General features: G+C 42.1%; 1 protein-coding gene across 2 annotated transcripts in view; it reads right to left on the bottom strand.

Moving 5' to 3' along the window:
- Positions 1-17,458, bottom strand: part of LOC307074784 (uncharacterized protein) — a 146,851-nt gene that overhangs the window by 93,947 nt on the left and 35,446 nt on the right. For both annotated transcript variants that reach the window (XM_079735129.1, XM_079735130.1), the window contains exons 14-19: positions 16,968-17,034; positions 16,591-16,816; positions 12,680-14,465; positions 11,257-11,430; positions 9,121-9,294; positions 7,645-7,818 (exon numbers count right to left, since the gene is read on the bottom strand). In XM_079735129.1, the coding sequence (XP_079591255.1) occupies positions 7,645-7,818; positions 9,121-9,294; positions 11,257-11,430; positions 12,680-14,465; positions 16,591-16,816; positions 16,968-17,034 (2,601 nt within the window). The remainder of the gene's footprint in view (positions 1-7,644; positions 7,819-9,120; positions 9,295-11,256; positions 11,431-12,679; positions 14,466-16,590; positions 16,817-16,967; positions 17,035-17,458) is intronic.

Below are 17,458 nucleotides of genomic sequence, written 5' to 3'. Positions count from 1 at the left end.
CAAACGTGTAGCTAAACATAGCACTACAAAAAGATTGAAAAAGCTAAAAATACTTATAGCTGAACGCTATATATCACATCATGAGCTGGCTGTTCTCAATTCACAACACACATCCATCCAATCTACAGGGCATTCTGACCGAAACCCATGCACTCCCCCCCCCCAACCACACAGACACAATTATTCCAGAATTCAAGCAAAGCGAATGACCAAAAGTCACTTTGAGTCAACAAGAGACTGACTCCACCGACTCCACTATCGTAATATCCACTAGTCTATACCCAACATCGTAAGAACGCAAACACTGGATAATTTAAGTTAAGCTACTTGGAGGCTATGGCTAGTAGTACTATTTCAAGTTAAAACAGCTGACCACATGAGGGCAAAAAATGATCTTGCCAAAGTACCAGGAAATCTTAAGCAATAAATATCGCATCTTACCTTTATTAATGTGCCAGTGGTCTGCAGATGTATCTCGCAGGGTTGCCTGCATGCCTGCTGCCTAACCACATCCATTTAGTTCAACAGGTTTTCGCTCTGATACTGTCCATCCGTGGTACTAACGGTCTGGTGTTTTTTTCCTATGTATTCAGGCTAAAATTAATTGACGGTCTGATGCCTCATCATTGCATACCAGCCATAGAGTATTGGTATTAATATCTCATTCATTGTCCAAGCCAGGCTGGCGCCTCATACAAAAATAATCCACAACTACGGTGCTGCAGAGGGGGCATCTAGTCACAACTGAAAAAAGACGAGATAGCGATACAACCAGAGCCCGACATTCTCTCATCCTACCTAGTTAATTATACAGCATAACGTCAAAAAGGAGTGGACAGGACATAAGAGCTTTTTTTTTTTTAAAGCTAAGCAGTTGAAGCTGACGTGCACAGTAAGTGTGCTAGTGTCTTATGAGCTCAGCTAAATTAATATTATTCTAGAAATATGTCATTCTTGAGTTTTTTTAGCTAGCTAGCCTCTACCAGCGCGACACACTGTTTGCTAGCATGCCTAGTGCTACCGGAGTGTTTTGCCCTATGTGCTTTAACGTTTAGCTTTCCTATTTAAATTAATTTTGAATTTATAACAGTACGGATGATTTATTTTATTTTCACTTCGATGACGTTTCGTTAGCAGTTCGCAGACTCCCCACTAGATGGTCGTAAATCATCCATATTATTTGTACCAAGTAACAACCATGGTACCAGGCAACCGCACACTTCAAACCAATATTTTGTCAAAAACCAATTACAATATTGATAACATATATACCATAACCAACATAATTTTTAATTGTTAATTTTTTTTTTCTTTTTTTTTTTTTTTCTGGGGGGGACAAAATGAATCTTGCCGAAAACTGGTGGGGACGCGTCCCCGGCGTCCCCGGCGTAATCGACGCCTATGCCTGTGTAGACTATCAGTACATTACTGCATGTCACCACAGACCAACACATCCTGTACCCTGAGTTTGAGTGGCGCCCCTCAGGACACAGACTCCAGGCTGTCGGACACAGAGGAGGAAGGCAACCTTCACCCCCAGGGCTGTCCAGCTCCTTAATGCTGCTCACTGACTTATGAACATGCTGCAATGCACTTTAGAATGGGAGCACTTCATGAAGCACTTCTTACTCATGTGTTGAATGTTGTTGATACGATGTGTGTGTTGCTTGATTGTGTAGTGTGTATGTGTGTAGCAGGCACGTCTTTAGACCTGGGCATTCGAGGCTATAGCCCCGGATCTTTTGGGATCAGCCCCGGATCCCCCCCCCCCCCCCCCCCCCCCCCCCCATTAAATTGCCCCTCAGGGACGATTAAAGTGATTTGAATTGAATTGAAATAGTGATGTCATTCGATATGCTTATTGCATGTTGTTACATGGAGCTCATCACACTAAAAATAAGCTGTTATAACTTTATATCAGTCAGCTGTTATCCTGCTCTAAACCATCACACTAACAATAAGCTGTTGTAACTTTATATCAGTCAGCTGTTATCCTGCCCTAAACCATCACACTAACAATAAGCTGTTATAACTTTATATCAGTCAGCTGTTATCCTGCTCTAAACCATCACACTACCAATAAGCTGCTACAACTTTTTTCAGTCAGCTGTTATCCTGCTCTAAACCATCACACTAACAATAAGCTGTTATAACTTTATATCAGTCAGCTGTTATCCTGCTCTAAACCATCACACTAACAATAAGCTGCTATAACTTTATATCAGTCAGCTGTTATCCTGCTCTAAACCATCACACTAACAATAAGCTGCTATAACTTTATATCAGTCAGCTGTTATCCTGCTCTAAACCATCACACTAACAATAAGCTGTTATAACTTTATATCAGTCAGCTGTTATCCTGCCCTAAACCATCACACTAACAATAAGCTGTTATAACTTTATATCAGTCAGCTGTTATCCTGCCCTAAACCATCACACTAACAATAAGCTGCTATAACTTTATATCAGTCAGCTGTTATCCTGCTCTAAACCCTCACACTAACAATAAGCTGCTATAACTTTATATCAGTCAGCTGTTATCCTGCTCTAAACCATCACACTAACAATAAGCTGCTATAACTTTTTTCAGTCAGCTGTTATCCTGCTCTAAACCATCACACTAACAATAAGCTGTTATAACTTTATATCAGTCAGCTGTTATCCTGCCCTAAACCATCACACTAACAATAAGCTGTTATAACTTTATATCAGTCAGCTGTTATCCTGCTCTAAACCATCACACTACCAATAAGCTGCTATAACTTTTTCCAGTCAGCTGTTATCCTGCTCTAAACCATCACACTAACAATAAGCTGTTATAACTTTATATCAGTCAGCTGTTATCCTGCCCTAAACCATCACACTAACAATAAGCTGTTATAACTTTATATCAGTCAGCTGTTATCCTGCCCTAAACCATCACACTAACAATAAGCTGTTATAACTTTATATCAGTCAGCTGTTATCCTGCTCTAAACCATCACACTAACAATAAGCTGTTATAACTTTATATCAGTCAGCTGTTATCCTGCTCTAAACCATCACACTAACAATAAGCTGCTATAACTTTATATCAGTCAGCTGTTATCCTGCTCTAAACCATCACACTAACAATAAGCTGCTATAACTTTATATCAGTCAGCTGTTATCCTGCTCTAAACCATCACACTAACAATAAGCTGATATAACTTTATATCAGTCAGCTGTTATCCTGCTCTAAACCATCACACTAACAATAAGCTGCTATACCTTTATATCAGTCAGCTGTTATCCTGCTCTTAACCATCACACTAACAATAAGCTGCTATAACTTTATATCAGTCAGCTGTTATCCTGCTCTAAACCATCACACTAACAATAAGCTGCTATAACTTTATATCAGTCAGCTGTTATCCTGCTCTAAACCATCACACTAACAATAACTGTTATAACTTTATAATAAGTGTCCAGGGTCAGGCCAGGGGGTGGGGGACAATTGACAGTGCAGGGAGAAGTTCCCGGCCTTCCGGGCGTTCCTGAAGAGGGCTGACATAAGCTCTCAGAAAAGAAAAAGAAAAAGAACAGAAAAAAGAAAAAAACAGCTGATACAGCGGTAATAAGTTACGCAGAGTAAAGACTCAACAAATCAACTTGACATGTTGGGTCAGAGGGTTTAATAGCAGGTTTATTGGAGGATGTAATACAGCACAGGTACAGACTTAGGTGGGATAGTCTCAGTGTAGGAGGTGAGGAGCAGTCTCCAGACGTGCTCCTTGGCTGTCGATCCCTCTTCTCACCGAACCAAAGGTTTGGGGCCAGTATTATAGGAAAGAAAGAGTGAATAACAAAATAACAGTGTCTCCCTTGATAAGGTATATGGCCCTGGCTATGTCCCAGATGACAGGTTGGTTCGTCCTTGTTGGGACATCACAAATGACAGAATGTTGGAAATAACACCTCGTACAGTAGAGAGAGAGGCACTGGCCTGTTCCTAGACTAAGAGATGTGAACACAGAGAGACACTAAAATACACCAACATTCTACATTCCTCCCTCTCCATCATATTAAACATAGTTTAAAGATCACCCATTAAATGAGAATTCAGTGGATCTACTGGTAAACAATTAACAATTATCTAAATCCACAAAATGAAGCATAACTCAATAGCAAGGCAATAGCAAACATAAAAATGCATACTCATCATCCACAAGTAAACCAGGTGTAGGCTAATTAAAAAATAAAAAAAACTCATTAGGTTACTCATGATTAAACCAAAACAGATTTAAAACTGTAAAATAAAGGAAATGGGCTGTCCAGACACCTCCCTCTGCTGGGCGGTGAAGCTCCACCTTTCTCTGACAGCTCTCTCTGTCCCCAGCAGAAAAGTGGTTCTGTTAGTCTAACAACATTAAAGGGCCCAGAGGAAGGCTTAGCCTTAGAAACGTTGGGGAGTTTGGGGCACCAGACCTTGGGACGGGGTGGGCTCTCTAACACAGCTACCCTGAGGGGGGGCAACAAGATCGGGGCAGTCCCCGGGGGGGTCGGTTGGGGGTCGGTCAGCCGGTGAAACACACAGGGAGATAACACGATGACCACATAGAGCATAATAACGGAAAGGACAAACGGCAGAGCCATTTGGACTATCTGAGAAAACATGGAGCCACCCAACCCGCTGAGCCATCCCACACATGTAAATCAGTCTGTATCCCACCTCCATCCTGATCAGGCCAGAGCAGCTCATCTCCAACACAGCAGAGCTCACCTGAGGCCTCTTTTATGCTCTCACACATGACTCAAGGGTTTTGCCAGTTGAGTTTGAACAGGAGAGAAGTGAGCGAGACCAGTTGGTAATTGGGCGTGGCGTTCTGCAGGCCAGTGTTTTCCAGGTGAACCAAGTGTGCTCAGTGAGGAGATTTGTGCTTCGAGTTTTGAAAAAATGGAACCCCCTCTCCTGTGTGTGTGTGGGCGCATGTGTGTGTAATGTATGCGCACCCTCACCTCCTCACCCTTTCCTCACCCCCCTCACCCCCTCAACCTCAGCCCCCCCCACTCTCCCAGCCCCTCGTGTGTGTGTGTGTGTGTGTGTGTGTGTGTGTGTGTGTGTGTGTGTGTGTGTGTGTGTGTGTCTACAACCGACACAGAGACGCTGAGGACCCCCACCATACCCCGACCCCAGGGAGGAGGTCCTCCTGGGTGAAGGAGGACCAGAAGGTGTGGAGGTGTGTCAGTGTGTCTGAGGACCCTCCTCCACCTGGGGACATTCTGTAGAAGGACAGAGAGCCAGCAGGCCGGTCCAGATACACTGCTACTCTGGTGGAGCCAGCGGGGGGGAGAGGGAGGACTGTTCCTTTACCATTGTACCAGGCAAAGTAACGATCATCTTGACAATCAAGACTCCAGGACTTGTTGTTCAGTCCAAGCAGGCTGTCACCACCCCATCCTCTCCTTGTGATTCCTCTGTATGTCACTCCTATATCAACCCATCCTTTCCTCTCTACCTCCCAGTAACAGCGGCCAGTCAGAGCCTCTCTACCCAACACCTGGGACTGGGAGTCAAATCTCTCTGGGTGATCCGGATACGACTGGTCCTCTCCGGCCCGCGTCACCTTCCTGTTGTCCTCAGACAGAGAGAGGTCTCTGTGGGCCGTGTTGGGGTCCAGGGTGAGTTCACAGGCATCTGAGGGAGAACCAGACATGATGAGCTGCTGAACCCTTCTTCATCCTCATCATCATCACTGGTACTGTTCTCCTGAACATGACATGTGAGGGGGGGGGGGGGGTCATGTGAAGTTACGCTATTGCTTCAGACTCCACCTACACCTACAACCGACAGACAGACACCTCCACTACCCCAGGGAGGAGGTCCGCCCCCTCCCCCTCAGCCCCTCCCCCTCACCGCCCCCAGGAGGGGGTGGTGGGAGGCCCGGACCAGGACCAGGACCAGGACCAGGACCAGGACCAGGACCAGGACCCGGACCAGGACCAGGACCAGGACCGGGACCATCAGCCCCCCATCTCCCCCCCCCCCCCCCCCCCCCTCCCCCGAGCCCAGATGTTATCTTCATGATGATTGGACAGTATTAATATATGGAAGATACATGATGTCAGCCATCATCCTCATTCCCAGTAGGATCTGATCTCACTTCCTGCTGTGTGGATGGACTTTCCATCTCAGTAGTGAGTGTGTGATGTGATGAATCAAACAGACACTTACACTTCTTTAGAGCTGGTTTCAGCCTCCACACTCCACCGTGCTCCACACTGGGGGGGAAACAAAGTGAGAGCAGCATGTTGAAACATTCACCTTCATCATCGGCCGTCTCATAACGTTGTACACAACGTGAGTTACAGCTGCCTCTTCAAACCACTTCATCTAGCAGAGGCATGAATCCTTGTAGGAGACTTTGTCCCTGAGTGGTGAGCTGTCCTCTCCATACCTGAGAGTGTCCAGTCTCCAGCGTGGATCCTCCAGTCCAGCAGAGAGCAGCGCAGCTCCAGAGCCTCCTGGGTGATTGTAGCTCAGGTCCAGCTCTCTCAGATGGGAGGGGTTGGAGCTCAGAGCTGAGGCCAGAGAAGCACAGCCTTCCTGTGTGACCAGGCAGCCAGACAAGCTACACACACACACACACACACACACACACACACACACACACACACCGTGTGTAAAATCCTGTGTTTTTCCAGTCTAGCAACCAGTTTGTGAATGTCCTACTCCAAACACAAGTGGCGTTGCGTTGGTGACGGTCCTTTTATGAAGCACTTCCTGGTCCAGTGCCTAGGGCGGCAAATGTGTCAGTGTCGCCCTTAATTATTAATTAAATTATACAAAGCCCTCACCGTAGTAAGCAGGACAACGCGACACCACTACTGGTTCAAACTAATAAGTAAATGTTTAAATATCATTTAGCAGGGCGATCTCGACAGAGAATAAAGTGCTCTCCTCCTTTGTCTCTTCCCTCGCTCTCCTTTTTCCCGCTCACCCGTGACCTCTCACCCTTCCCCCAGATGACCCTGAAGTCTCTTTATCAACACATCCTATTGGTTAAACCCAAAGCGTCCATATAACCAGACTACTGAACAAGGTTATAACGTTTTAAAATAGTGGGTTACCTTTTATTAATAATGAACACAACACTATAACGTGATGTATATTGAGATACATGTTATAAGTTAACCTCGAAAGATGTCCTCTATGTTATCATAACTTTAATATTCTACTATTATGTATGTTTTCGTTGTCCCTCCCCCTCCCTCCACCCCTCCCCCCTCCGTGGAACTTCAATGGGGAATAAAGTCTAACAAGACAGATAACAACATTGAACTGAAGTGAATTCATTCTTCATAGTGACACAGGAGGTCCCGGAACATGTTCCGGCGTGTTCCGGCTCAAATTAAGCACTGCCCCCTATGCATTCTAAACATTAACTTAAACTCATTTAAAGTGAGTGAATCTGTTCACATGAATGGACACAGATGGATGGTAGGAGACCAAGAACATTTTCACGTCTAATAAAGGGGTGCGCATTTGAGTTTTTGTCTTGAGCCCTGAGACGACATCATTTACTTATTTATTTAGACCTGTTAACTTTCTGGAGGTAAATCTGTTCAATGTCCTCTGATGTAGAACTTGTGGTGTAACTGTTTGAGATATTGAGTAGAACTGACCTGAGAGTTTCCAGTGTACAGTGTGGACTCCCCAGTCCAGCAGAGAGCAGCTTCACTCCTGAATCCTGCAGATCATTGGTACTCAGGTCCAGCTCTCTCAGACTAGAGGAGTTGGAGCTGAGAACTGAGGCCAGAGCTTCACAGCATCTCTCTGACAGATGACAGCCATTCAGCCTTCACACAAACAATAAATAAATGTTAGCAACTGTGATTAAAATAACTTACATATATATATTTTTAAACCTTTATTTAACCAGATCTTTTAATTTTAACGTAATGAAGGACTTTTGTTAAAATCAATTATTAGAAATGTTTTATTAATTTAACATTTTATTCATTTATTTATCATATTGAATAGCTGTTTAATAGTGTTTGGAAATCGTTTTGAAAATTAAAATTGCTTTTTATTGTATTCATTATGTATTGTAATACATGATAGTAGTAGATCTACAGAGATGTTTTGTATAATATTAGAAGTTATATTCCAATATTATTTATATTGTGTTTTGAGTAGAAAAAATATCCTCTGATGATTAATATCCCGTTCAGAGGATGCTCCGGGGGTTAGCAAACCAAGCTAGCTTCACACTCAACGTGTAAAACATCCCCGACATGAACAGAGACTCAAATAAAACCATCCCCACATACACTCTCTCCCATGCTAATTTAACCGTCAAACAACCAATAAGAAAATGTTTAAATATCATTTAGCTGGGCGATCTCTACAGAGAATAAAGTACTCTCCTCCTTTGTCTCTTCCCTCTCTCTCCTTTTTCCCGCTCACCCGTGACCTCTCACCCTTCCCCAAATGACCCTGAAGTCTCTTTATCAACCAATCCTATTGGTTAAACCCAAATAGTGTCCAGGTAACAGAACTCACTGAGTAAGGTAAATATGTTTTAAAATAGTGAGTTAACTATTATTAATAGTTAGAACATATAATTATTAATTTATCCTAAATTTCAACAATAAATTATTTATATGTATAGCTATATATTTGTACATTTGCACATATACATAATACAACTTTATTTAACTATTAATAAACGATTACTAATTATTTGCTCTCCTTATTTATTATTTCACAATAAATAGAGATTTTATGAGTTGTCTCTTTACCCTGGTTATACAATGTAACAATATTTTTCTGTAACCTGCTCATATTAGTTGTTGTTTTTTAATTTTTTAATTTGAACAATGAATACTGGACATAGTAATATTTTAAAATACATTTTGTGTGACAATTGCAAGTTTCAAATCTTTTTTTTTAAAAGATTGCTGTTAAGGCTTTCAGGAGGTCTAAGGTGTCAAACTAGGCAGATGGATGTATTAGAATATCAACCTAAACAACAAAGTGTAGCCTTTATATGATACCAAAGTCATGAATATGGTCATCACAGGTACTGAGATATAAGCTGAGTTATATAACTTTGATGTTCAGCATTTATTTAGAATTGTACCTTGAGCAAAACTGACCTGAGAGTTTCCAGTGTACAGTGTGGACTCCCCAGTCCAGCAGAGAGCAGCTTCACTCCTGAATCCTGCAGATCATTGGTACTCAGGTCCAGCTCTCTCAGACTAGAGGAGTTGGAGCTGAGAACTGAGGCCAGAGCTTCACAGCATCTCTCAGACAGATGACAGCCATTCAACCTTCACACAAACAATAAATACAACATGTTAGGAACTGTGATTAAAATAACTTACATATATATATTTTTTTAAACCTTTATTTAACCAGATCTTTTAATTTTAACGTAATGAAGGACTTTTGTTTAAATCAATTATTAGAAATGTTTTATAAATTTAACAATTTATTCATTCATTTATCATATTGAATAGTTGTTTTATAGTGTTTGGAAATTGTTTTGTATATTAATATTGCTTTTTATTGTATTTATTATGTTTATTATGTATTGTAATACATGATAGTAGTAGATCTACAGAGATGTTTTGTATATTATTAGAAGTTACATTAGAATATTATGCATATTGTGTTTTGAATAGAAAAAATATCAGAGCGAGCAGTAAAACATTTTGCGAACACAAGAGCAAAGACAGCATTTGTGCGCGCGGGGGCGTCAGTTGTGTGCTGCTTCACTTTCCGTGTGTACTCAATAAATCGTTTCTTCCTCACAGGCTTTATTGTTGCTCTCGTGGTCAGAACTACTGAGCGCGAGTGCAGTATCAGTGCTTACAGTAATGATTTGTGTGCACAGATGTGTTACTTATGTGGGAGCGCAAAGTAATTTTTGCTCGTGACTTTAGTCAGTGATCTACCGCCATAAACGTTGCAGGCCTGTACGGCTCGGTGTCGCATCACGATACACTCTTCATTCTTAACACGAGCAAAACAAAGTCCTGGTTCCATTATGAGAAAAGACGGAGGAGGCGACAGGCAGAAACTGGAATCCTGGGATGATCTTCCTCAGGGGAACCGCGCGGCTTTCCGGTCACCACGTGCTACCTGACCCCCTGCTGTGGACATGGTGCTACCTGACCCCCTGCGGTGGACCTGGTGCTACCTGACCCCTGCTGTGGACCTGGTGCTACCTGACCCCCTGCTGTGGACCTGGTGCTACCTGACCCCCTGCTGTGGACCTGATGCTAACTGACCCCCTGTTGTGGACCTGGTGCTACCTGACCCCCTGCTGTGGACCTCGTGTTCTACTCTGATGATTTATATCCCGTTCAGAGGATGCTTCGGGGGTTAGCAAACCAAGCTAGCTTCACACTCAACGTGTAAAACATCCCCGACATGAACAGAGACACAAATAAAACCATCCCCACATACACTCTCTCCCATACTAATTTAACCGTCAAACAACTAATAAGTAAATGTTTGAACATCATTTAGCTGGGCGATCTCTACAGAGATGAAGATCTCTCCTCCTTTGTCTCTTCCCTCTCTCTCCTTTTTCCCGCTCACCCGTGACCTCTCACCCTTCCCCAAATGACCCTGAAGTCTCTTTATCAACCAATCCTATTGGTTCAACCCAAATAGTGTCCAGGTAACAGAACTCACTGAGTAAGGTAAATATGTTTTAAAATAGTGAGTTAACTATTATTAATAATGAACATATAATTATTAATGTATCCTACATTTCAATAATAAATTATTTATATGTATAGCTATATATTTGTACATTTGCACATATACATAATACAACTTTCTTTAACTATTAATAAACTATTATTAATTATTTGCTCTTCTTATTTATTATTTCACAATAAATAGAGATTTTATGAGTTGTCGCTTCACCCTGGTTATACAATGTAACAATATTTTTCTGTAACCTGTTCATATGTGGGTTTTTTTATTTTATCTATTTGAACAGCGAATACTGGACATAGTAAGCTTTTAAAATACATTTTGTGTGACAATTGCAAGTTTCAAATCTTTTTTTGGAAATATTGCTGTTAAGGCTTTCAGGAGGTCTTAGGTGTCAAACTAGGCATATGGATGTATTAGAATATCCACCTAAACAACAATGTGTAGCCTTTATATGATACCAAAGTCATGAACATGGTCATCACAGGTACTGAGATATAAGCTGAGTTATATAACTTTGATGTTCAGCATTTATTTAGAATTGTACCTTGAGTAAAACTGACCTGAGAGTTTCCAGTGTGCAGTGTGGACTCCCCAGTCCAGCAGAGAGCAGCTTCACTCCTGAATCCTGCAGATCATTGGTACTCAGGTCCAGCTCTCTCAGACTAGAGGAGTTGGAGCTGAGAACTGAGGCCAGAGCTTCACAGCATCTCTCTGACAGATGACAGCCATTCAGCCTTCACACAAACAATAAACACAACATGTTAGGAACTGTGATTAAAATGACCTACATTTTTTACCTTAAACGTAATGAAGGACTTGGGTATCAACCTATAACGTTATAGCGGCCAATAACGTAATAACTGCCAGTAAGGTCATTTAAATGTAATAAAGCCAATAACGTAATAACTGCCAGTAAGGTCATTTAAATGTAATAAAGCCAATAACGTAATAACTTGCCAACAATGTAATAAAGCTGATGAGCCAATAACGTGATAACTTTTTGCAAAGAATAACAACTTATTATGTTATTAGCTGCTTGTATTAAAAGAATACTTAGAAATTGTAACAACTGAGCCAATAACATAATAAATGAGGCATCACTTTATTTTATTTTCAATTTCTGGAGAGAAACTGTCACCCTTAGCCTTATTATTGCATCTTGCATCACATGTTTAAATATCTGACCTTACAGTTACCCCTCCACCCTCCTACCCCCCTCCCCTCCTTTGGATTTATATGGAACCCTTAGGGTTCTGTTATAGTACTCTGTGGATCCAACTCCGTCACCACGCAGACGCTTCAACGGAGTCGTGAGCTTTTCAAAGTTCTACTATAGGGGAACCTTAGAGTTACATATAAATCCAAATCCACTCTTTGATCCTTTAAAGCATCCTTTGGAGGGGGTATGAGGGTGGAGGGGTCACTGTAAGGTCAGATATTTAAACATGTGATACAAAATGAAAATACAATAAAGTGATAACTCATATATTACATCATTGGCTCAGTTATTACATTTTCAAAAAAAAAATTATACAAGGCCAATAACGTAATAACCAGCCAATAACGTAATAAGTTATTACATTATTGGTAAAAAAGTTATTAAATTATTGGCTCAACAACTTTATTACATTATTGGCAAGTTACTATGTTATTGGCTTTATTACATTTAAATTATTACGTTAATGGCAGTTATTACGTTATTGGACGTTAATCCGTTATTGGTTGCTTCAAGGTGTTAAAAAATTGAATAAGATATGTTTTATTAATTGAACTGCATTAGATCCTTAAACGTTAATTGAATAATCTGTGTAACTTTAAATTAAGTTATTGTCTTTATCTTTATTAGAAAAGTAGGTTAGGGGGTTTATTGTAATGCATGTTATTAGTGAACCTAAAGATAAGTTTTGTTAGTTGTAACTTATATATTCTACTATCAGGTATATTGTGTTGTGTATTGTCATACATTATTATGAGTGAACCTACAGAGATCTTTTGGAGGCTTTGATCACTGGCATTAGCCTCAGAAGACCCTTCTCTGAAGCTGAGTATTTATTCAGGTCAAAGACTTCCAGCTCCTCTTCTGATGACAGTAAGATGAAGACCAGAGCTGACCACTGAGCAGGAGAGACATGTGTTTTGAAGAGACTTCCTGATGTCAGGGACTGTTGGATCTCCTCCACTAGAGAACAGTCGTTCAGCTCATTAAGACAGTGGAACAGATTAATGCTTCTCTCTGGAGAGAGATCTTCACCTATCTTCTTCTTGATGTAAGACACTGTTCCCTTCTTGGTCTGAGAGCTACTTGTTGTCTTTCCCAGCAGACCTCGTAGGACAATCTGATTGGTCTCCAGAGAGAGGCCCAAGAGGAAGCGGAGGAACAAGTCCAGGTGTCCGTTCTCACTCTGTAAGGCCTTGTCCACAGCACTCTGGTAGAAGAGTAGGAGTTTATCTTCAACGGAGGCTGGCTGTTCTTCTGAGAGTAGATTGACACCATTGTGGATGAAGGACCAAGACAGATAAAGGGCAGCCAGAAACTCCTGGATGCTCAGATGGACAAAGCAGAACACCTTGTCCTGGTACAGCCCACACTCCTCTTTAAAGATCTGGGTGAACACTCCTGAGTACACTGAGGCTGCTCTGATATCGATGCCACACTCTGCCAGGTCTGCCTCGTAGAAGATCAGGTTGCCGTTCTCCAGCTGGTTAAAAGCCAGTTTTCCCAGAGAAACAATGATCTCCCTGCTCTTTGAACTCCAGTTTGGATCTGTTTCAGCTCTCCCATGGTACTTCCTGTCCCCCTGTATGGACTGAACCCTCAGGAAGTGGCTGTACATCTGAGTCACGGTTTTGGGCATCTCTTCTCCTTTCTGGGATGTTTTGAAGCAGTCCTCCAGAACTGTAGCAGTGATCCAACAGAAGACTGGGATGTGACACATGATGTGGAGGCTTCGTGATTTCTTGACGTGGGAGATGATTGTGCTGGCCAGCGTCTCCTCTCTGAATCTCTTCCTGAAGTAGTCCTCCTTCTGTGGGTCGGTGAACCCTCTCACCTCTGTCACCTGGTCAACACACTCAGCAGGGATCTGATTGGCTGCCGCAGGGCGTGTTGTTATCCAGATGCGAGCGGAGGGAAGCAGGACGCCCCTGATGAGGTTTGTCAGCAGTACGTCCACCGAGGTGGACTTTGTGACATCAGTCCAGATCGGGTTGTTCTGGAAGTCCAGAGGAAGTCGACACTCATCCAGACCATCCAAGATAAAGACAACTTGGAACCGGTGGAATCTGCAGATTCCTGCTTCTTTGGTCTCAATAAAGAAGTGATGAAGCAGTTCCACCAAGCTAAACTCTTTCCCTTTCAATAAATTCAGCTCTCTGAAAGTTAGGAGAAATGTGATGTGTATGTCCTGGTTGGTTTTGCCTTCAGCCCAGCCCAGAGTGAACTTGTGTGTTAAGACGGTTTTACCAATGCCGGCCACTCCAGTTGTCATTATTGTCCTGATTGGTTGATCTTTTCCATGTAAGGGTTTAAAGATGTCCTCACATCTGATTGGTGTTTCCTCCTTGGCTGGTTTCCTGGAAGATGTTTCAATCAGTCTGACCTCATGGTCCTTGTTGACCTCTCCACTGCCTCTCTCTGTGATGAAGAGCTCTGTGTAGAAGTCATTCAGATCGGTTCGCTGTCCTGCTTTAGCGATTCCCTCAAACACACAATTTAACTTCTGCCTCAAATGAGACTTGATTTTTTGTTGGCAATCGACAGCATCAGATCCTAAAAGAGAAAACAACAGAAGACATCAGTTAGTGGAAGGTGACATCGGTTGAACCAGGTCAATATTGATAGTAATAATGATAGTGAATCAGTGTCTTGTTATGCTGATATAACAAGATAGTGTTGCATCTCTTCAACTGAGTTATTCTGCTGTTGATCTGCAGTATAATGTAGGGATGGGTCAGAATATTTGATTATTCGTTCCCGAGGGTCAAAGTCGATTTTTAACATTTGGACCGTTAACATTTTTTCCCAATTCAAATAAACAAGAATTAAAGGACAGAAATAATGTTGGACAGGTGTCCAAGCGCATTATCCCGCTTATACCACGGTCACTTGTCATATAAAATAAATGAAGACCATTCATTTATAGGGGGATTATTTGCTTATCAACACGGCGGATGTGCGCGCAGAATTATCGCCATCAGAAAATGTGTTTGACCGGTTGCCATGGTTATCTCCGTGCGGTTAATTTGTAGCTGCGGTGTTAAGTAGCGATGTTGTCAGCTTACTGTGTGTTCACACCAAACGCGACACACCAAATTTGTCGCCCGTTCGCGTTGTCGCCAAAGTTTTGTCGCGCCACAAATCATAATCTTTCGCTGTGCAAGTCAAGAGAATTTGTCGCGCCACAACTTTTGGCCGCCAACGGTGCTTCATGCCAATTCATTCTCAACCACGGCCGAGATAACCACCATTGCATGTCTTTACCTTTTGTGGAAGAGGGAGAGACGTCGGAGGACCCGAGGCAGTCTATTCATAATATTGTAATGACCACGGAAGAGGCAGTGAATGAAGTATTGATTAGACACGGATTTATTAGATAGGCCTACCTAATAAACCGTTGGAACACACAAGACCGGAAACCATAGCAACGCAGGTAAACAAACCCCGAGAAGCCCAATCCCTACGAGAGCTCCCCGCGCTACGGCCATCCGGAGGCGCACAGAGCTTTTGGCCGTGATATTATAAATGCAATTATATCATATTATATACTATTATATATAGAGCTCCGGGAGTCGCAAACGGCAACAATCACTTTCTCCTCCATGCTGCGGTTCAACCCGGACTGCACTGCACTGAGTTGGCCGGTTGAACGCTGATTGGCTGTTAGGTTACATATGTCAGTTAGTGGCCACGCTGTTGAACGATGATGGCTGTCATCACGCGAATTTCGCGTCAAAGTTGAAACATTTCAACTGGAGCGAATTTGTCAAAAATCAAAACAAAACATGTCGCCGGTTTTATCTAGCGAATAATTCGCCCGATACACGTCTCTACATTCACTTTGTATGGGATCTTGTGTCCCCGTCGCGTTTGGTGTGAACGCACAGTTACTGTTACATTAAATTGTAATCAGACAACGCGGTTATATGCTATAGACCCTATAGTATCTGTGGTATAAAGGCTGGGACGAATTTCAAATTATAAATACATACTCTTTATGTTGAAAGTAGACCGTCGCGATTCAGCCTTTATACCACAGATACTGTAGGGACTATAGCATATAACCGCGTTTCGGATTACAGTTTAATGTATTTTTCACAATTTACCAGCTCTCGTTTTGAGGGCTGAACAGACAATTTGACTGGAACTACTTAGCAGGTAGTTGTTGTTTTGCGTTTAAGATATTAAGTGATTTCTTGCCGATGATCCATGGCTGCCTTTGTGAATGTCGGCACACATCGATTAATCGATTATTCGTTCATACCACCCACCGATTATTCGACCATGAAAAATTGGAGTTATTCACATCCCTAGTATAATGCTTAGCATTCTTTAACCTGATACCCCCACAATAACCCTAGATATCTGGATCAAACCATTTAACCTGATACCCCCACAATAACCCTAGATATCTGGATCAAACCATTTAACCTGATGCCCCCACAATAACCCTACATATCTGGATCAAACCACTTAACCTGATACCCCCACCATAACCCTGCATATCTGGATCAAACCATTAAACCTGAAAATCTATTTCTACTTTTTTCTATCTCTTTTTTCCGCATGAGCCTCCTCTTTTTCAAAATAACAGCATATTCAGTTTCAAATAAAAGTTTCTTACTGCTCTGTTTTCAAAATAAGAGTATTTTCTGTCTTCAAAATAAGAGTCTCTTACCGCCCCACAGTGTGTCGGCCAGTTCCTCCTGGTTCATCTCCATCAGGCAGAGCTTTGTGATGTCCACCACTCCCTCTATGGCGCGCCTCCTCTGCTCCTCCTTCTTACCATCCACCTCCTCCTCCTCCCTCTGACTCTCTGAGCATTGTGGGTAATCTGAGAAGAGATCCCTCCAGAGCTTCTTCAGCTCCTTGTCTAGAAAAGCGTGTGCGTTCTCCTCAGCCCTCTGGAACAGAAAAAAATCACGGAGAACTTTACTCTGAACTAAGTGTGGATACCAGAAGCATCTTCCCTGGATTCCCTTCCCGCTGGACAAGAGATGCTTTCTAATGTTCATGTAGAGCTGAAGTCAAACGTCTTGGTGGACATTTACACACCTTGATCAGCTCTGTTTGATGCTGCTGTAGAGACTGAGCACTGGTGACCTTTGACCTCTCCTGGTGTCTGTGGGGAACACACACACACACACACACTTTTATTTCCCCTGACTTGTAAACATCATGAGGATGTCGATGAGGAAGAGACTGAAGAGAGAGACGAACGGAAAGCCACGCCCCTCTCAGACCAGGTCACTTGGTTTCGGGGAAATCCAAAGTTTCACAACACACACACACACACACACACACACACACACACACACCTTTTAATCACACTGCAGTTTTCACACTGACAAGATAATTCTTCTTACAAGGCTGTTTTAAGGCGAGAGCATTTCACTTGTTTCCAGCTTTTAAGTCCTTAATTATCTTAATAAATTAAAATATATATATATGTACTTCCTTAAATAATACTTAAAATAAGTATTATTTTAATTAATAAATAATAAATATTCTACCTTTTTACTGATGTGTTTTTACTCTGAGTACCC

This window comes from Pollachius pollachius, assembly GCF_949987615.1.
Source record: "Pollachius pollachius genome assembly, chromosome: 4".
Classification (NCBI taxonomy): Eukaryota; Metazoa; Chordata; class Actinopteri; order Gadiformes; family Gadidae; genus Pollachius; species Pollachius pollachius.
This window is presented reverse-complemented; position numbering and strand designations above follow the sequence as displayed.